This window comes from Miniopterus natalensis, chromosome 11 (assembly GCF_054644295.1).
Source record: "Miniopterus natalensis isolate mMinNat1 chromosome 11, mMinNat1.hap1, whole genome shotgun sequence".
NCBI classification, from domain to species: domain Eukaryota; kingdom Metazoa; phylum Chordata; class Mammalia; order Chiroptera; family Miniopteridae; genus Miniopterus; species Miniopterus natalensis.
In genome coordinates this window covers 19,036,224-19,058,066 of record NC_142091.1, presented here as the reverse complement: position 1 = coordinate 19,058,066, position 21,843 = coordinate 19,036,224, and the positions used below count along the sequence as shown (strand labels likewise).

General features: G+C 38.3%; 1 protein-coding gene across 1 annotated transcript; it reads right to left on the bottom strand.

Moving 5' to 3' along the window:
- Nucleotides 1–387: 387 nt before the first annotated feature.
- On the bottom strand, nucleotides 388–10,393 carry MMP13 (matrix metallopeptidase 13). The gene is made up of 10 exons (XM_016206715.2): nucleotides 10,274–10,393; nucleotides 9,945–10,186; nucleotides 9,111–9,259; nucleotides 8,807–8,932; nucleotides 6,023–6,184; nucleotides 4,336–4,453; nucleotides 3,226–3,359; nucleotides 1,958–2,117; nucleotides 1,202–1,305; nucleotides 388–525 (listed from the first exon to the last, which is right to left on the bottom strand). Exons 1-10 carry the CDS (start codon nucleotides 10,391–10,393, stop codon nucleotides 425–427), a joined length of 1,416 nt encoding a protein of 471 aa, XP_016062201.1. The 3' UTR covers nucleotides 388–424.
- Nucleotides 10,394–21,843: the final 11,450 nt, after the last annotated feature.

Genomic DNA, 21,843 nt, shown 5'->3' with positions numbered 1-21,843 from the left:
AATTCTATTTTTATACTATTTAATACTTTTTCACAAAGATGACTTATTAATTATATAAATGTGATTTACTTTTATGCCTTTGCAAAATTTCCTTATAAATATATTAAAAATTATGCTAACTCTCTCTGACAGACCATATGTTCCATTTTTGACGTGCGAAATACTGTCAGTCATTGCTTCTAGATAGCACATGAGAATCAGGTGATCCTTAGAGAAACAGAAATTCATCACTTTAAAATACAGTGTGGTTCCAGCCACGCACAGCCATATAGATATTACATAGTCAAAGATAACTTACTGAAGCTTGTTCACAGAACGAAGCTTTCCCTGATATCTTCCCCTCTCCCCAACCCTCCCTCCCACAGCCTTGAAAGTATTATCCCAAATGTTCTTCAGGATTTAAATAACAATATTTAAAAGACACTTAACACCACAATAGGGAATTTGCTGTCATGACTCGAACAATACGGTCAGTCCAGATGCTGTATTCAAACTGTATGGGCCCGTTGAAAAAATAGATATAACCTATAAGAAAAATACCAAAAAAAATTCAGTTTGAAAACTGGGCTTACTCCACCTACCATTAAAAGTCCATTCTGTTAGATCCATTTTTAAATCTATACCAACATTTACCTTATTTGTCTTTATAAACCTTACTAATGCTTTATTATATTGTATATAGTTTAAGAGTGGGGAGTCTAAGGGTTCCCAGCTCTTCTAAATTATCACCTCAAATTAGTTGTTGTCTTGTCATGAGTTCTCATTTTGATGTCTGAAGTGTTGGTATTAGTTACTTGTTTTAAGTTAGGGATAATATCCCTTTTCATAATTAAAGTAAAAATCATTATATAGTTATGATAGCCATTGATCTTCATATATAAATCACTCCCCTCTCTACCCCTGATTTGAATTATGGCAATACTCCTTGCATCTTGGCTTCCTTAAGCATGGTTTAAGGTAGTGTTTAAGGTTTGGCATCTTTTATTCACAGGATTAGCAATCATTAAGGAAAATTCTCATTTACTGTAAGCATATTATTTTTTGTTTGCTATCTGTGGAAGCAATCACACAGGAATGACTAATTCCTTAACTGCCACACAGTTATTAGCACATCTAAGTCCTGTATAAAAACCCTTTCTAAGAGCAGTGACTTTGCGGGCCCAGGGCCCTCCATTAGGGCCAGTGTGACGGGATCAGTTACCATTTTTCTCATAGGCAGCGTCTACGTTGTCGCCAATCCCTGGGAAGCGCTCTTCTATCAGCCTGGGGTAGTCTTTCTCCATCACATGGTTGGTATCATCATAACTATTTAATAAGGGGGGAAAAAACCTCTTAAGTAGGTTGTATTTCTTAGAAATTACCTTAGAATTGATACAATGGATACAATGGTATCTTTCAAAACTGACAAGTTTTAAAATTTTAAGTTTGTTTAAAACATCCGGTAGATTTTTAAAATAAGGAATTACAATCCTGAGTGTATCGTGGATGTTCGGTGAGTATTTTTTGACTTGCCTAGAGGCCATCTTTGTAAAGACAAGTTACTAGCTCATTTCCATTTCACAAATTGCATATCTATTGTAAAAGTAAGCTATTAGAAAAGTGTTCTTAGAGGAAATCAACATATGTTAATGCCTTGAATAATTTTCTATTGATCTCCCACTGTGTGTAGAAGAGATGGCTTTAGCATAGTTGAGCTACAACAAATGGTTAAGAAAGAAAAGATTGGCTCGGATAAGGCGAGAATTATATGAATATATGTGTATTTTCAAGAGGACTTGAAACTTTAAACATCTCCGTCGGAGAGGCTGCCTGCAGGAGCTGACACAGAACAGAAACTCATAGGACTGGTTTAACATGCGTGGGGTAATCATTTGAAGTGGTGAGATGGTCAAGGCTCACTTTGCCTCTAGGACACAAGATCCCTGGCCAGGAAATACGGAAAATACGGCTGTCTCACCTCCAGACCTGGTTTCCTGAGAAGAAGAGAGTCTTCCCTGTGTCCTCGAAGTGGACAGCTGCGCTTATCTTTTTAACCTCTTTTGGAAATCCTAGATCGGATATTTTTTTGGGATAACCTTCCAGAATATCATAGCCGTTGAGAGCCCAAAATTTTCTGCCTAGAATAAGTGAAAGAATGGTCCTATTATCCAAGGGAATCTGTTAGGATTCACATATATAGACATTTACTTTAACAAAGAAAGACTCATCTTATGCATTTAGAAATAAGTTAGTATTTGTGGTCAATAATCAATTATTTAGAAATAAATTAGCCAGTGTCGGTGGTTGCCATGTCTATGAAACCTAGAAATATGAGCATTCTTTACACAAAAATAAGATTTAAGATCTTAATTTCCTAATTATGAGTATAGCCAACCAAATATAATAATTAATTTGGCAATTTATTACCTCTGAATATTAAGTTTAAAGCTGGGTGAGAAACACTAAGATTTCTGAACATATAAGAAGCACAGTAGGAACAGTAAATAAGACTGAAAAGTCAATTTTTTGTAGAAGATAAGTTATTTCCGCCTCTAAAAAATAACTTCTTTATAGCATTAAATATAATAGTCAGACAATAGAAACAATGTCAGTAGAATGCTACGTAAGCATTGTAAATTATGATCATGAAGGTGGAGTGACAATTTGGAGAATTTTTTATGATTTTATGTCAAGGGAACAAGTAGAACATTAAATACACATATACTATGAATATAAATACTTAAAATATGTATTACATATAGTGAAGGACTAGAAAAGAAAGCGATGAAGTGAAATATGATAAGTAGACTTCAGGAGGGGGAATGTTGGATAACATTTTTTTCAATTTTTTTGAAACATACATTGTTATTATGCTTGCTCAGTGAATAATTTTTAAAAGGAAATAGAAAAAAACTGACATGATTGCTGTGAAACAAAAAGTATTTATCATATATACTTATTATAGTTCCCATATGTGTATATATATGTATATATGTGTGTGTCTATATGTATATGCATGTATATACCCTTATATACTTATCATAATAATGTAGACTTTTCACTTGTCCAATCTGAGGATACTTTATAGAAAGGTCTCAGGTGCTTTCTGTTCTCCATTTTGTTATACTTGGGTCTTAATTTAGGTATATTTTCAGGAGTGATCATTTGAGTAAGTCTGGGAGCTTTAAGGCTGTCACTGCCTACCCTGGACGTGCGGGAGGCCCCGCCAGTGGAAGGCTTGCTTACCTCTAAAGATGAAGATGAGGTCATGGGAAGGATGCTCATATGCAGCATCGATACGGTTGGGAAGTTCTGGCCAAAAGGACTTAGTTAAAAACAGCTCTGCGTCAACCTGCTGAGGATGCAGGCGCCAGAAGAATCTAACACAAAGATAAAAATACAGTTTTCTGTCACTTTGTAAGTGCGATATTTCTATCCTGCTGGCCACCTGTCTCTACATCAGTGCAGATGAGTTAGACACAACCATTCTCTGTCACCTGTGAAGGGAAAAGGGTTTCCATTCCCTCTAAGTGCCAGTTAAGCAAGCTGTCGCTACCCTAACTCTAGCCTGAAGTATTACAATTTTGTCTCACAGGGCCTTTGTGAAGGCTGTAAGTCCTTTGTGGGTTGGGACCTTGCTTTGCTCAATGTTGCATATCTTGCAAGTGGAAAGCAAATAAACCAGGCACTGCGTAGGGCTCTGGAAAGAAAACATGTGCTACATAAACTGTGCTGGCCAAGGTCTCATGGCTGAATGAGAAATACCTGGAGTATAGCACAGTATCACTAGAGCTATAACAGAGGAGGTAGAAATGCTGATGGATCACAAATGAAGGAACAATTAATTGATGAATGAGTGAATGAACAAATAAACATTTATAAGCATATCAAAGTTAAAGTGAACATTTCTTTTTCATTACCTACAGGTTTAGTTTGTAAAGCACTCCCTCTCTCTCTCATATTCCAACATGTATACCTGATGCAAAGGCTTTCACACCAAAAGGAAGTCATGTGGACATTACGAGGAACTATTTACCAATGTGGTAAGTAATTTCAGTATTTGTGTTTTTAAATAAATAAATTAGATTTGTATATTTACTTGATTATCTTTATTAAAAAGACTATACCAAAGATATAAAAAATTCTGCACAATACCAAGGTTATTCATTGAAAAGTAAAATGTTTATCCATGAGTCATTTATTTCATCTGAAATATGAAAGTAAACTGCCCAAGGTTCTATTGTTTTCACTGTTAACTTCACCATTGGAAGTTTGACTGGATGTTTTGACAATTTGCAGACACAGCTTCACAAATGTTAGTTACATGCAGATTTTATAAAATCATGTCCAGAATACCTGTCTTTAAAGATGATCGTTTCTCCTCGGAGGCTGGTAATGGCATCAAGGGATAAGGCGGGATCACACTTGTCTGGTGTTTTGGGGTGTTGAGGGTTGGGGTCCTCATCTCCTGGACCTGCCATCATAAAATAAATGAAAGAAGTTACTGGGGGTGGCCTTACTGATGACCCGGCCCTGCTCATGGAGAGCAGGAGAGGGCTCCCTCCAGGGAGGGCAGTAAACCCTGCTGCTCCTGCACAGTGGTCCAATGCCATGTAATCTTCCTTCTCCCTCCAGGGTTACCCAGGTCTTGCAGGTGGGGCTTCTCCTTCTGCTCTCATCCTTCAACACCCCTTGAGATTCACTTGAAGCACAAATTTAGTTTTCTTGAGGATGATGATAGAAAGGAGGGGAGGGAGCTTTGAGGAAATTTTACCCATGCTTTGCACAACCTATTGACGGCCTGCTCTTAAGAAACACATTCTTCTTAAAGCCATTTCTGGTGGCCCATCACCCTGGGAGCCCTTATCTTGGCTCTTTCTCTTGCCTATTTTCCCAGCTGTCAACATCATCTAATGTTGCTTCACTAGTTTCCTGCAGGGCAGCTGCCTCTCGGTGAAAAGCCAGGCCTTCAGCAACACGAATAGGACTTGCCACATGTTTATAAATTTTCCAGCTCACATGAGTGCAAAAGGGGTGCAGTGCACAATAACCATTCTAAACTGCTTTTTCTCTACCTAGTTCCTGTGCGTTGTATCATCAAGTCCCTTGGTCATAGTATTGTAGAAATAATAAGAATTACAAAATACTTGCTCACACCTACACTAGCTGCTCTAGTAGATTTAAATCCAGAGGGGAAATAACGGGTTGGGTGGCATGAGCAAGTTTTCTGAGCTGTGTTCTAGGAGTGTTTACACTGATGACTGTGCACTATGGCTTTAACTCTATTTTTGGCAGGTAATTTTGTTTGTTTGGGTTTAGGTTTAATTACTTTATAAATATTATTGAAAAAATGGAAGGAAAAAAGGAAGCAGTTCTTACAATGGTCAATGTAGATGTTGATTAAAAACAACTACAGGCTACTTGAATGGTTTCTGCTGTGGCAACCAGAGTGGTTGAAAGAACGCCCAGAATTTATAAAAGCTGATTAAATCTCACTTTCACCCCCAGCTGTAGGGATACTACTTAATAACTCTACAGGGCTTAGTCCTGGCTGGTGTGGCTTGGTTGGAGTGTCATCCTGGGCACAGAAATGTTGTGGGTTCGAACCCTGGTCAAGGTGTGTAAAGGAGGCAATTGATCGATGTTTCTCTCTCTCTCTCTCTACCTTTCCCTCTCTCTAAAATTAATAAACATATCCTTGGGTAAGGATTAAAAAAATTATCAACTCTTTGGGCTTAGTGTCTTCGTTGGTTAATTGGGGAATAACTATTTTCCTTTCTTATGTCAGAGGTGTCTTAAGGGTATCAAATGTACCTTGCAATGTATAAAGTCCAAATATAAAGAGTTATATTCTATAAAAACTCTGGAGAATGGAATATTTTCTACTTGAGCAGGCAGTTTGATTTGGAACATATAATGGGCATGTTTCCCTCGGTTTAATAACAAAACCACACAGCAAAAGTGGTAATGGTAAATTCACTAATAATTTAGAAAATAAATGTGTAAATCTATTTTGCTTTCAAGCTGATAAGTTAAGAGTTACCATAGAGATACTGGATCCCTTGTACATCGTCATCAGGAAGCATGAAGTGGCTTTTGCCAGTGTAGGTGTAGATGGGAAACATGAGCGCTCCCGGGTCCTTGGAGTGGTCCAGACCTAAGGAGTGGCCAAACTCATGGGCGGCAACAAGAAACAAGTTGTAGCCTGTAAGAAAATATAGAAGCAGTGAGAAAGCCGGGTCCTCCAATGACCAGCTCATGGAAGGGCTGTTATTTCCCTCGTCTATTTTGTGTATCATGGTTTTCCTTTCTTTGCTGCTTTACGCACTTTTTAAAATTAACCTTCAGCTGCTTGGAGGAAAAATCAAGAATTGGTTTAATTTTTATAAATAATTTAGTGCTCTCATTAAGGTTGCCTACATAATTAGAATATCAACAGATTGCTCTCAAATAATTAGTAATCGATAAGAATTCATTAGCAATCCTGACTTGGTCTCTGTTTCCTCAGGTCAGGCGAGGAACAGTGAACAGTGATGACCTTAAATGAGGGGTCATGGGAATCACATGGGCTTCAAACAGGCTGGAGGCAAAAGTGGGTTTACTGTTGCGAGTATGCAAAACACAGAGTTTATCCTTGTATTATTATTTATTAATTATTGTAACATTTTTTTACATGAACAACAGTAAACCTACTTTTCCCCACCCTGTATATAGGATGCTGCCTAGAACATGATCTAAACAGGAGGCAGCATCCAAAAGGATGGTGACCAGGTATGGAGGACGCGCTAAATAGGGCCTCTGAGAATCTGCTTGGGAACAAATTTCAACCAAATTGTCCTTTTCAGAATATCTGTAGACCCTAGAGTTCAAAGAAACAGAAATCTTGAAAATGACTGGCCAACTTCCCTCTACTTTAAAAGATTGCTATGATTCTGCCCGGGCCAGTGTGGCTCAGTAGTCAGAGGTTGGCTCAAGCACCGAAGGGTCTCAGGTTGATTCCAAGGTCAAGGGCATGTACTTAGGTTGCAGGCTTGATCCCTGGCTCCCACTGGGGTGAAGGGCGAGTGGGGGGCAACCAATCTATATGTCTCTCACACATCAGTCTCTCTCTCCCCCCTCCCTCCCTCCCACTTTCTCTAAAAATCAATGGAAGAAATATATTCTCAGGTGAAGGTTAACAACAGCAAAAAAAGACTACTGTGATTCTGTATTTACATTATTTCCTCTAAGTCATTCTTTCCACCAGTTTTTGAGCCTCCTAATACTGGTATTTTAAATTGGAAAAAGATTAAAAGGAAACGAACACATGAAAAGTGGAGCCAGTGGTTTCAATTTGACTTTACCTTTTGCTATCATAGCCTACACATGAAGAAAAAAATGTATAATTAACTCACTAAATTGTGCAGACCAGAAGAGCAATCAAGGTTCACGTAATTTGAGTGACAAGTAATTTGTCATTGAAATGACTTAGTAATGGACACCATTACTAAGTGTCAGCTTTTAGCTGAAAAGTTAATCATGATTTATTTGTGGATATTTTCATTCATTTCAATTAATTATTTCAAACCCAGAATTTATTCAGAAACCTAAAACTGAGGTTTATTGTGACTCTATCTTAAAAATACTAAATGTTATTCTTTCTTCCTAAAACCACTTACCTGTGGAATATTCAGAACATAAATATGTAAATTCTCATCTTTCCTTCCAAAGACAGATTGGAGGCATTGGAGCTGAGGCAATGATCATTCAAGGCCCAGTTTTACTCTTTGAAAAAATAATTCCTTTAATTTAAATGAAAATTAAAAACTAGCTATCTGTGAAGACTACCTCTAATTGTCACAGCTAAGAGTCAATACAGATCCAAGTTAAGCCCTAGTTGGAACAATCTGTTTTTTTGTGAAATTAACATTTCCAATTCTTTTGAGTCTTGAAGATTCAACTACTGACTGAATTTATTAAACCCTCAGTTTTATTTTTTCTCTTTTATTTTATTTTATTTTTGTTTTTAAATATGTCTTTATTACCCAGCCGGCGTAGCTCAGAAGTTGAGCATTGATGTATGATCCAGGAGATCACGGTTCAACTCCCACTCAGGGCACATGCCCGGGTTGCCGGCTCGATCCCCAATGAGGGGCGTGCAAGAGTCAGTAGATCAATGACTCTCATTAATGTTTCTATCTCTCTCTCCCTCTCAACCGCTGAGCCATGCTGGCTGGGCTATTTTTCTCTTTTAAATACAACTTTCATCTGGTCTGTTTCATGCTGTTTGGAGTAAGACACTATCTTGATTTGTTAGAGTGGTATTTATAAAATCAGTGATATAGACAAGTCTGAAACAGGTAACTCATATAACAGGGAACAGAAATTTGACTGGACTTGTGCCATTAATATTTCTACCAAGTGGGGAAAAAACTATTTCAACTCATATCCAATTCATCTATGACCTATATAGCCAGCTCTAATAGCTTTTAGATATATATTTGTAATAAATTGTATTTCTTTAACAAGCCTAAAGGTAATCCACAGTAAAACACCTTGGTCAACAGAAAGACATTTTGGTCCTATTTCAAAATTAGCTAGTATCCCTCAAGCCACTAAACTGAGTGGATTTTGTTCAATTTTAATCTTTCACATTGGTTTATAGAAATGTAACTTGTGGAGACTAGTAAGTATAAGATAAACTTTTATACTTTTTTGGAAAATATAATCAAATACCAAATATCATATGCTTTCACGTATAATACACACACTTTTTACTTCTTATCAATGGATTTACTGTCTAATCTAACCTAGGAATCATGAATTATATCTTTATAAGAAAGATTACCTTTGGAACTACTTGTCCAAGTTTCATCATCATCAAAATGGGCATCTCCTCCGTAATTTGGCCCAGGAGGAAAAGCATGAGCCAGCAGGCCAGAGGGTCCGTCAAATGGGTAGAAGTCGCCATGCTCTACACAAAAGCAAGAGTTAAGAATTTCATTATACCCAGCAGTGCCTAACACAGGAGCTTGGTAAATTTTTGTTGAATTCTGTAAGAAGTAATGAATGACTTAGAAAAGAAATTTAAAAATAGAGCCTATTAAGGAGCAGAATATACAAATATTTCGAAAGTGATTCCACATCATTACCTTTCGTTCCAAAAGAGATCATGATATCAGCTGTGCCATTGTGAAGTCTGGTAAAATTCAGGGGTGTCACATCAGACCAAACTTTGAGGGCTTTTTTGAATGCCTTTTCTACTTCAGAATGACTCATATCGGGGGTATAATTCACAATTCTAATCAACAGAAAAGGTTTCAATTAAATTTTTAGAAGGTGAAAGCTATTCTAGAATATATTTTCTTGGAATACAGCTTTTCAACTCAAAATGCAATGGCTTCTCTAAAAGTTCCACTAGAGGTCCATTGTTTTAAAGAACTTATTAATTATGATATCATACAAAGATTAAAATATGAAGAATGCAATGAGAAATTTTGAATATCTCCAAATATCCAACCATTTAGCATTTTAAGTGTAAAGTATTTAGATGTTTAATAAAACTTATATTGCAAGCTAAAAGTTTAGAATTGTACTGCTATAGCTTAAATAAATGCAATCATTCTGTAAAGTTCCTAGAAAAAGTGAAACTCTCTCTTTTTAGCATTGTTATAATAAATATGCCTGATGCACTACATTTGCAAATTTTATTAAACTTATTTTGATTTTGATTTTGTTTCATATCTAAAAGAAATACTTTGAGATTTCCAATGAAAAATAATGCTGGTTAATGTAACAGCAATTAATGTTATGAGACATCTTCCTCAACAGTATTAAAGTTATTTCTGGACTTATTCAACTTCCAGTTAAATAACTAAAAAAATGGGACCAGACATGTTCAATTATCTGTAGCTTATGCCGAGAATTAGACAGTTAATACTTTAAGAAAACTAACAAAAATTAAAGAAAGGTAGCCTATGATTTACCTGTAGGTTAAATTCATTTTGGACCATTTGAGAGTTCTAGGGAAAACATTGTATTCCCCCACATCAGGAACCCCACATCTTGGTTTTTTCATGATGTCTAAGGTGTTATCATCAAGTTTGCCAGTCACTTCTAAGCCAAAAAAGGACTGCATTTCTCGGAGCCGGTGGACCATGGATCCTGCTGCAGTCTTCTTCAGGATACCAGCGGGATTCAGGGGATAGTAATACGACCTGAGGTAGCGCTAGAAAAGAGACCAAATGAGCTGCTTTTAAAAGAGAAGTGCATGTATGACATAAATCGCACCATTGGGATTGGCAAGATACTCTACCTCTGCAAGCTGGAAGTCTTCCTCGGACCGATCCTCATCATCTTCATCGCTGGGAAGGGGCAGGGACCAGCAAGAAGCCCAGCTCCAGAAGAGGAGGGCAGCCAGGACACCTGAGTGCATCTTGAATGGCTGGGCTGGAGGCCGCTGCTTTCACACACAGGCCAGCACCTTTACTTTTATAGACCTACACTGGTGAGTCATCATTTGTGGACAAGTTTCAACTTCCTAGTCACTTGAAGGTAAACATGCTTACATGGCGACTTTTTCTCCCCCAAGAAGTGTGGTTTGTGGTAGAATTTGAGGGAAATATAAAATGAGGGCATCTCTCGTTTCAGCAGGGTCTCAGAAACCATCTGGTCAAATGAACGGCCTCAGCATATTTACGGATGCTGTGGGAAGGAACAGCAAGTGGTAAATTTTTCACTTCATTTGGCAAAAATGTTTTTCCCTCTGGAGGAAAGCAGCTACTTTTACTTTTTCAGATAAGAATATCATGATCGTGCACTTCCTTCCATAAATAAAGAAGCCAGAATGTTTACAATCTGGTGAGTTCTCAATATTATTTTCTCTAGAGCAACTACAATGGAAATATTATGTCTACCTGAGGGACGTGGAAATGGACCAGGAGAAGCTTGGAGACTTGGAGGTGTTTTAGCACATCCACAGAATTGAGTGCTGTGGCTGGAATTTAAAAGCACAGTGTGATCCCTCCCAGTGAACATGGGGTTCTGCATGAGCTCCCCACAGGTCCAGGCAGAGGTAGAAGGATACATTGGAATAAAACATATTGAAATACAATATAATGGCTAACATATATTGAGGGATTACTACATGCTAGACTTAAAAGGTATTATCTTATTTAATCCTTACAATAGCCTTATGAAGTAGGTACTATTGAAAAGCCCACTTTCACTTTACATCTGAATAATATGAAATATAAAGAAGTTAAATACTTGTTTAAGGTCATATGAATCCAGGCCAGTAGACTCAAGGCTTCATGTTCTTAACTACCACCCAATATGGCATCTACTCCATCTATTCTCAGATATTTTCTTAAAAACTGAGCTGCTTGGTTCTCATACCTCTTAGAGCCCAGGAACATTAGGGCTCTAGATAAACAAATGGCCAGTTTCAAGTTTTTCAATTTTTATTTTTTATTTTGAATAATAGAAGTACTCCTGGTCAAAAAACTCAGGAAAATAATCCTCTAGGGGCTTCTAGTCTATTATTCTTTTCAGAACAGTACATATTAATACCATGAAATCAGAATGCCATCTTAATCCCTCACAGATATAAGTGAATACAGCTTAATGGGCCATCATCTTCAGATTTATTGAATGATTGAAAATGCAAGTTAATTCCAATGACTGAGAGTCAGAGAGAAGCTCAGGTCAGGAACATATTAAGACAAAGAAAAGAAGCATGGATGTGCTTTAGGGTGTGGGTAAAATACTAAAATCTAGATTAGCCGGTACCTCACACAAAACCAGAAAAGCCTATAAAATGCAAACAACTGCATTTGGGATTAAAAGTAGGAATTGAGGGATATTTATTATGCTTTTATCCAAGATAGAGCCAAATAGATACTTATAATAGATTATTTCCAATGAGTTCAAGATTAAATTTGGGCTCAACCAACAATGCTAAACAATAATTTGCTTTAAGCCCTTTCTGTGTAGCATATTTAATTTTCACATTAAGTGAAAATTATACAAAGGTTTGATTAATCTATTAAGCTTATAGAAAATGAGTTCATCAGAAAGCATTTGTTTTTACCAATATATGTTCACAATCTTTTAAAGTCTCCTTAGATATAATGAAAGAAGTCCTTGAAGAATTTTAAAACAAGTAACATCTGTTTAATGTTGGAAAGTGGGAGAAAAGAATGAAATAGGCTAGCTATTTATAAATTTCCATATAGTTATAGAAATATTACTACTTTAAACTAGACTTTTTTTTAGAGTCGTCTTATTTATTAAATCAATAAACATTGATTGGGCATCAACTAGGTAGGATACCATACTGGTCACCTAGGAAGATGAAATGAATGATGAGAGCCTTTTTCTTAATCATACAATATTCTCTCTCCCACGCGGAAATATTTTCTTATATGTTTTTATTGATTTCAGAGAGAGGAAGGGAGAGGGAGAGACAGAAACATTAATGATGAGAGAGTCATTGATCGATTGCCTCCTGCATGTCCTTCGCTGGGGATCGAACCTGGCATGTGCCCTGACCGGGAATTGAACTCTGATCTCCTGGTTCATGGATCAAAGCTCAACTGCTGAGCCACACTGGCTGGGCACAAGGAAACATTTTTAATGAGAAATGAAAATAAATAAATGTCCCTGTTTTTCAACTTCAAAAATAATGCTTATTATCAAACACCTTTAGCATTTATTAGATTCTCATTTCACTTAAGAACATAAGCAGTACAAAAGAAAAAACACAGAAAGGTTAATGAGAACATGCTGTTACACAGTCTGTAATTTTCTTAGTAGTGTAAATAAAAATTCCTCAGATTAAAGTAGAAATTGATTCCTTAAGAAAAAAGTCAGACTGCTTGGCCCTGTTCTGTTGTTCACGGAGGAGTAATTTAAGACGGTGATCAGGATGTGTCAGCGCATGGAAATGTGCTGGCAAACTGCTTGTGCACACAAGTCCTTATCTCAGGTTGTTAATTGTTAAGATGAAAGTCAGGCTTCTGGTTATCACTGGTGAAGTGTTTGCGGTTTCAAATGATACCTTTAACACAAAGCGTCTGAGTTGGCCTTTACAAATGGTTCTAACAACCTGCCTACTCACTGGGGAACTGGAAAACCTGTGGAATGAGCAAACAAAACTGCGGGCTGAATTAGGAATGTGTATGTACGACTGATTCAGACATAAGCAATATGGGACTTTTTAAACCATAGGTCATCATCAGTCTCTAAATTCAAAACATCCCCTAAGAGAGAACCAAAAGCATGTGTGAAGGACCTTTGAGTAAAGCGCAGGGGGATTCCAGATTAGGAATTATAGGAACAATGGGCCATTTGAGCTGGGTTAAAATTAGGAAAATTCTGTAAATCAAAGAATCTTTAAGATAAAAATTTTGGCTTCAGTTTAGTGTGTTGTAAATTATCAGTGTTGACAATGAAAGACACTTGGTATTATCTTGATTGTACTAAAAGGTAAGTGATTTGATCTGTGCCACTGCATGAAATAATGATTTTTGTAAACACCCTCTACTGGTTGCTTTGTTCTAGTTTCTGATTTTTTTCTCCCCGTAATCCCAAGGAAAGGGTTTACATATCTTATGAGAACTAAACTAGAATTTAAACACTCAGTCATATGGGCAACATAAGAAACGTCCAAACCTCTAGAGAATTTTTTTGAGTTTGAGCCAAAACTGAGGCCATATGCCAGGAAGCAAGATCTCAATTGCTCCAGAGAATAACAGTTTTGCAGCTTCTTTTATGCATCTGAGATTACAGCGGGAAAGTAAGAAAGATTACAGGAAGGTGGGAGAAAGCAAGGCTGGGATCAGGTCACAGGACAGTTAAGGTTTACTCTCCTCAGGGTGGTCTCGCTTTAGAAGGAGGGGTCTGAAAGCGGGCCTTTCAAAGTATGTTAACCTAGATGAGCCCAAACAATGGACAAAGTTTCCTTAAGGTAAAGATAAGCCTTTTACTAAAGAAGTTATATGCCGGGGGCGTGATTACCCACCAGACCTGCCCAGATAGGGATTTATGATCAGATCGCCCTTTCCATAGAAGTTCTTTTCCATGGAACCCCCTTTTCACCCACAATATTTATACCCTGGAGTAAGGTGTAAGCCTGACCCACCTAACCTCCCTCTGCACAGTCAGTCACAGCTTAACCCCAGGTGGGATGCCAAGTGCAGAGGAACTCATTTTCCGAGCTGCAGCTGCAGAGCAGGAGGTCAGCAACGTAGGAGGTCATCTGCTTCTAACATCTGCATCACGTGCCCTTCAGGGTTGCTGTGTTCATACTGGGTTGATCCACAAAAGAAATAAATAGGCTCTGCAAGGGAAAAAAGGAAATTCTTTTTCGTTCTTACTCGAGTATGACATCTGAAAGTCAAGACTTAATTTCCTAGGCTCACATCCTAATGATTTTTAATTTGCATGGTGTTTTGTTAAAAGCAGTGACTACTGCCCTGGCCAGTGTGGCTCAGTTGGTCAGAGCATCCTCCAGGACACCAAAAGGTGGCAGGTTCAATTCCTGGTCATGGCAATTACTAGGTTTTGGGTTCGATCCCTGGTTGGAGCAGGTATGTGAGGCAACAGATTAATGTCTCCCTCTCTCTCTCAAAATCAATTTTAAAAAACCATAATCTTGGGTAAGAATTAAAAACAAAACACAGTGATTACTGAATGTCCACCTTTGCCAGATTTAACCAAATACTCTAAGAGAAGATAACCAGGAATAGAACACATATCCTAGCCCATTACTGCCCAAATGTCTTTGAAAAAAGAAAAATCTGAATTGTTTGTCAGCAAATAATAAAAATAGAAACAAGTGAGAAAAATAGGGCCTTTGTGGTTTTAACAACAAGCAATTTCAGTATATTTAAAGATTCCAAATATTTAAACAATGAAGCAAAAAGTCTATTTTTAACATAGCCTCCCCTCACCTTATTACCTGAATTCACTAAAGTAAAAGCTGTTACATATTTTTTAATCAATTTTCTGATTTGAAGAAGTAATATTAAAAAAAAGCAACAAACTTATTACATAATGACTGGAAAATAGGAAAAAAACCTGGAAGAAAAATTACTGTAATACCCCATGATTTTTTTTAGATAACCCCCACATATGTATCCTTAAAGTTTACTTATTTATTTATTTATTTATTTATTTATTTATTTATTTATAATCCTCACTCAAGGATATTTTTTCCATTGCTTTTTAGAGAGAATGGAAGGGAGAGAGAGAGGAAAAAACACTGATGTGAGAGAAACACATTGATTCGCTGCCTCCTACATGTGCCCTGACTGGGGCCAGGGACCGAGCCTGTAACCAGGGTACACGTTCTTGGCTGGAATCGAACCCGAGACCCTTCAGTCCTCAGGTCAATGCTCTAACCACTGAGCCAAACAGGCTAGGGCTGATTTATTTTTTTTGATAGCCAGTCTTCAAGGTTTTTAAAAACAGCACTTTCTAGAAGAGAAAACCTTGCCATGTTGTTGGTATGTTGCGTTTACTTTATTTCCAGTTCCAGGAAAGCTATATTTAATGCATTTGGGGTAACCATTTTTCATAGCTTTTCTTTCTTCATTGAATTTATCATAAAATTGAGAATAAACTAAAAATTTCAGAAAATACATCTTAATAATGCTATGCATTAAAGAGATTAATATTTTAAATTTTCTGTATGCTCTAGTTAGTTAATTTCAGAAAACTATAGAAAGGAATTCACTGCAACCATGAGCTGCCAACAAAGTTTCCTACCTCACTTTGGCTGCTAGGATGATATCATGCTTCCAGTCCTTGTCCACAGTGAAAAGGGTGGTCATCTCAGTGCTAGGATCATGGACAGCAGCATTGGTCCCGGGCCCTGGAATCCAAGCTCACTGATTTCCCTGGGCTAACCATCCAGCACTGCAGGAGGGCCTCAAACATCTTTTTCTGTTAATAATAGTGAGTCAAAGAAAGGTCTCATTCTTGACAGGAAAGTTATAACCAAGCAACTGAAACATGTCCAATGCAAGGAATATAATAAGCTGACATCTAACTTGCAAAGAAATCATTTTAAGGTATGGACTATAGGATGGGCGTTTGTTTCTTCCACCTCTCCAGTGATCCAGCCTTTAACTAAGTCTATGAGAGCCACGCAGAGATTGAGAGCATAGGCTTTGGCATCAGCTACACCAGCTGAAGTCCCAGCTCTGCCGTTTATTAGCTCCCTGTCATAGAGCAATCTGTTTAATCACACTGACACAGCAGTGAACAAAGCACATCAAAATGCTGGTCCTTGTGAAGCTATCACTCTAGTAGGGAGGGAGAGATAATTATAAGGAAAATATTCCGTATTTTCTAAGGAGAAAAACAGAGCAGGAAAGAGGGATAGAGAGTGGGGGGTCCAGGGAGGGGTATTACAGTTTATATGGTGGCAGAGAAAGGCTCACTGAGAAAGTAACATTTGAGTAAAGACCTGAGGGAGGAGAAGGCATGAGCTATGGAGCTACCTGGTGGAAGAGTGTTCTCGACGGTGAGAACAGCAAGTGCCAAGGCCCTGAGGTAAGAATGTGTCTCGTATATTTGAGGGAAGCAGCAAGAAGGCCAGTGTGGCTGGAGCAGAGTGAGGAGAAAATGACTAATCTTAACTATACAAGTGGGATCTTCACAGTACCTGTCTTATAGATTTTATGGGGGTTAAATGACATAATGATTGAAGAGCGTTTGCAACCATCCCTGGCACATAGTAAACATCTGATATTTTTCATTAATTAACAATAACTAGCCTACATAGCACCCAGCAAAACTATTGTGCCAGGCACTCTTGTAGGCACAGGAAATGTTGCATGAACAGTATTGACAAGGACTCTTACATATCAGAAAGAGAAAGTAGACACTGAAGAAAGATAATTTGGGGTAGTTATGTATGTTATTAAGACTGTAAAATTAAGTGACGTTATAGGAGGTAGGGTTGAGAGGATGAACACTTTTAGTTGAATGTCAAGGAAGATCTCTCTAAGGAGATATATTTAAAAGTGAGACCAGAATGACAAGAGAGGCTCAGCCATGTAAACCTCTGGGAGCAGAATATTAGTCTAGGCCAAAGAAACAGGAAGCACAAAGAACAAGCTTCTGTTCATGGAACAGAAAGAAACATGCTCTGGGATACAGGAAACAAGGGAAATGGTGGGGAAAACCGAGCTGGAAAATTTGCAAAACGTCAACTTGGGTTTGTTTTCCAGGCTATTCCACTGTATACCTCCCAAAGTAGATATTAGGACCAAAGTGTGACTTACCTGTCCTTAAAGAAAAAGAAAAGTCCCCTTGTATCTGCATGACTGCATCCAAGTATGAAGTCTTAATTACATTTCCCTAGATTTGGGCCATTGAAAGATCCCTTGTGTGGATCTGAAGTAAGAAAATAATGACCCACCATGGTCCCTTGATTTGCTTCAAATTGTTGCTGAATTCTTTTCAAAAACAGAATAACCATTAGCATTCTAGTTTGATGTTCAGATTAAAATGTGGTAGGAAAAAAGTCTTCAGATCATGTATATGGTTATTCCTAATTCTTACTCTTCCCTGTATTTCCCTGTGTTTTGGGGAAGGGTCACTGGTTAGTTTTAAGGTGAAGTTGAAGTCCCTAGTTTCCCATCTCCAACCCTTCTGCTGCTAACCACTTTTCCAGGGACCTCTTGCCAACTGGTGGCTTCAGCCAGTGGGAGGTACTCAGAGCAGGAGAAGAGCCAGGATTTTCTTGTCATCTTCCCTCTCTTCCTTGGGCGAAGTGGCTGTCTCCAGTTCAGCTCCCCCTGGCAGCCCCGTCATGAGTCCTAGCTCTGACCCCTGTCCCCAGATCACTCAGGCTTCTGGGTTGGTCTTGTCCCCTGTCCCCTGTGTTCCTGTAGCACAGGGCTGGTAGAGGCTTTTGGTGTTGCTAATTTCTGGATTGTTTCACTTTTTCTGTTTATCTTCTTTTGCTCTTCCATCATCTGTGGAACTTAATCGTCTGTTTAATATCTAAGTGGTTTCTGGTTCCTGGTTGTATCCTGACTGATAGAGTTGACAATATGAAGACTAAACTGGGAAAACAGGAATACACTTTCCACTCCCAGTCAGCATTTGTGGAGAGCGGCTGAACCTGGAGGTGGCCGGGACTCGGGCAGGAGCAAGGCTGTGCCCTGGAGACCCTGAGGGACCCTGTCCCGGGCAGAGGCAGAGCCGTGCCTGGATACAGGTTCCCCTGGCACTGTGTGGGCTGACACGCTGGCTTGAGCAAAACTATGCTTGTGTGTGACACGTCCTGCCAAAGGCTAGGCTATGTGATCAGCCGCACAGCCAGGTGCCAGCTTCCGTGTACAGTGGGTGCAGCTATTACAACAGAAAACCCCCGAGATGTTCTGGGCCCAGCAAAGCAGTATGTTCTGAGAAGGCTTGCCAAGGGATTGTTTTTGTCTCTTTCAGTTACTCATAGTTGCCATGAAGAATTGTTACCTTGATGTATATAATAAAGATGCTGAGCTTGCTTGGGGTCACTGTCTCCATCCGAGGGCAGGGTCCCACCTGGCCCCAGCTTTCTCTGTCTGATATGTCTCTGTGTATTTCTTAATCTCCTGTAGCTCCCTCTCAGGATCCCCCACTTCCCCATTCAGGCCACAGCAGCATTGACTTACTGAATCTTCTTATATAATTTAATATTTATCTTCATGTATAAATTATATATAAATATGATACCATATTTTTCAGTAAATAGATTATATTAAGTTATGCATTAATTAAATTACATATTTCAATTAGTAAATCTCCCACCACTATGAGAAATTTCTTTTCTCACACAAAATTTGGAATAAATTTTATATAAATTATATGAATTTTAATAGGATAAATTTTATAAAGTGCATTCTGTAGTCTGCACCCAGCCATATACTTGCTAAAATGCAATGCACAATTATAAACCTTTCTTCTGAGATGGGAAAAAGATTTGGAGAATCTTAAACTAGAGGAACACAGATAATGTAATTATTATAAAATATTCACCTTGAGATAAGGTTAAAAGTGTGGATGAAAAATAAATGGAAGCCAACCTGATAATTCTGATTTCTTCAGATCTAGACTTTCACAAACTCATGGAAAAAACACTTATTATTATTATTATTATTATTATTATTATTATTATTAAATATATCTTTATTGATTTCAGAGAGAGGAAGGGAGAGGGAGAGAGAGATAGAAACATCAACAATGAGAAAGAGTCATTGATCAGCCACCTCCTGCATGCCCCTGACTGAGGATGGAGCCCAAAACCCGGGCATGTGCCCTGACCTGGAATCCAACCTCAACCTCCTGGATCTTAGTTCGACGGTCAATGGCTGAGCCTCTCCCAGCCAGGCCTCCTTATTATTACATGTCTTCGGGCTGCATTTTCCAAAAGGGGTGCTGTGAAACCCTTCTCCATGGATGCCAGAGGTGTTCCACCAATATTAATAGTAGGAAGGATGGAAGGAAGGGAGGGAGGGAGAGAGGGAAAGGGAAATTTCTATGATCAAATAACTTTAGGGAATGTTGGGTTAAAGAACTGTGAACCAGTTTCTTTCTTTCCTGGAGGACTTCCCAGAGCTTCATGACATCATGAAAATCTAAGAGAGGGTTAGAGCTTGGAGATATTCCCTCCAGTTACCTGAGCCTGCAACATTCTTTTTGGGTTTCTCCTTACAGCATTGGAGTCCCCCACCGTACACAGGTCAGAAAAAGCTATTTTAGGGTATTTAGCAAGGCAAGTGAATAGTTCTGTAATGAGAAGAAAACCAAGCTTCAGCAAACCATAGAAGGCCTAGATGCCTAGATCTTTCTCTTGCTTGGGTGAGGACACATCATCAGGTGGCAACATCAGAGCCCTGGGGTCACTGGAGCAACAGTCAGATTCATGTGCAGCAACAGCAAACAGGTGAGAGTCTATAAAGAAACACAGTGTTGCCCGGCCGGGCGTGGCTCAGCGGTTGGCGTCGACCTGGGATCCAGGTGATCAGGGTTCGATTCCCGGTCAGGGCACATGCCCGGGTTGTGGGCTCGATCAATGACTCTCTCATCATTGATGTTTCTATCTCTCTCTCTCCCTCTCCTTTCCTCTCTCTGAAATCAATAAAGACATATTTTAAAAAAAGAAACACAGTGGTGATGATCTAGGTAAATGCCACACAAAATTAGTTATTTTAAATATTTTTGGGATGGATTCTTCAAGCCTTATTAATTATACTGCCCCTGCTCCCCCCCCCCGCCCCCATTATATATTTAGGGAAGAAAGCCAAAAGCCAAAACCTGTAGGATTTTGTCAAGTGACCCTGATACCACACAGTACCGAAGGGGTGCAGATTGGAGCCATTGAGTTTACCTCATTGATTTTGTTGTGCCCTTTGATCCTCAGTTTTAGACAGTAATGAATGAGAGAAGAATTATGGCCACTTTACTTTTAGCAAAAAGTAGAAAATATGGCCACCACACAGCTATACAGTTATATAAAAAAACTAGTTAGCTTGGAATATGTAAAAGAAGTGGTGGACACAGTACTGGAGGTGGATATGGGCCCTGAAGCCAGATAGACCAAAGCCTGTGAAGTGGGAATAGTAACAATCAGTCTCATAGGATTTGTGAGAGAATTAAATGTAAAGCACGTGGTACGTGTAAGAGTTCAATAACTGTACTAGAGATTAGCTTTTGTTGTTGTTAAAATTATTAATATCCAAAGCACCTGGCAAATAGTTAATGCTTAATGTATAGCAGCTACAGAAGATTAAAATCGGGATTAATGATAACAGAGTTTAACCAAAGTTTATTTTGGCACTATAAAAACAATTTCTAAGTTGCAGGTAATCCTGGACACATAGGGAAATTCAAGCTTGAGGCTTTAGATTGTTTTAAAGTATTTAGCAATATTTACATAAAAACAACAAACGTGTCAATAACTAGTTCTTGTTGATTTAGGCAAGCCTGCTGGCAGAAGGCACTTGGCAAACAAAAGTATTAGTGTGTAGTTGGCATAAACCCACACCCCCTCCTAATTCCACATTTGCCCAAGTTAGGGAAGTTTTTACAGCAAGCTTTTCTAATGCTCATTAAGTTTCTGTGAGGGATGCATTTTCTATGCCAGCTCGGGGACAGAGTGGCACATTCTTTTTCTAATAAAAAACTAGAGAGAAATTAGATAGAGAAATTTAATGCCTGTGTTGATGACCTCTTACTATACTATTTAGTCAACATGTTGAAGAGTAGGAATATAATATAAAGCAGCAAAACATGAATAAATATCATTGTTTTATGTCTTAATATGTGACAATATGTTTTATTTGTGAATTGCTATAAATTATTCCACCGCCCTGAAGTTTAAATGATCAACAATTGGTAAACTTTGTATACACTCTTCAACCACAGGGGGAAAACACTGGGTCAAGTCAAACTTTATATTATTACCACACAACCTCTGTGATGTCAGTTCAACCTTCCAAGACCGCAAAAAGCAGTTTAGTTGCTTCTGTTTTATTGCCATAGTTGCCTTTTGGGGATGTAAGATAGAAAACTCAATGTTTTGACCACTATATATGCGAAATAAACCAAGCAATTGTCTCCCAAATGGGGATTTCTGTAATTTTGGCCACTCTTCAAGGTCAGTTATACAAGGTCAGGAATTAGGATTACACCAATCCTAACTGAAGAACATTCACCTTTACCTTTGGAATTATTTGTCCAGAATTCACATCATCAAAGTGAACATCACCTCCCTGACCCTCACTAGGAGGAAAGGCATGAGCCAGCTGTCCAAAGGACCCATCAAGTGAGGGAGAAATCTCCACGTTCTCAAAGAGAAAAAACTCAGATAATAATGAAAAATTGTCA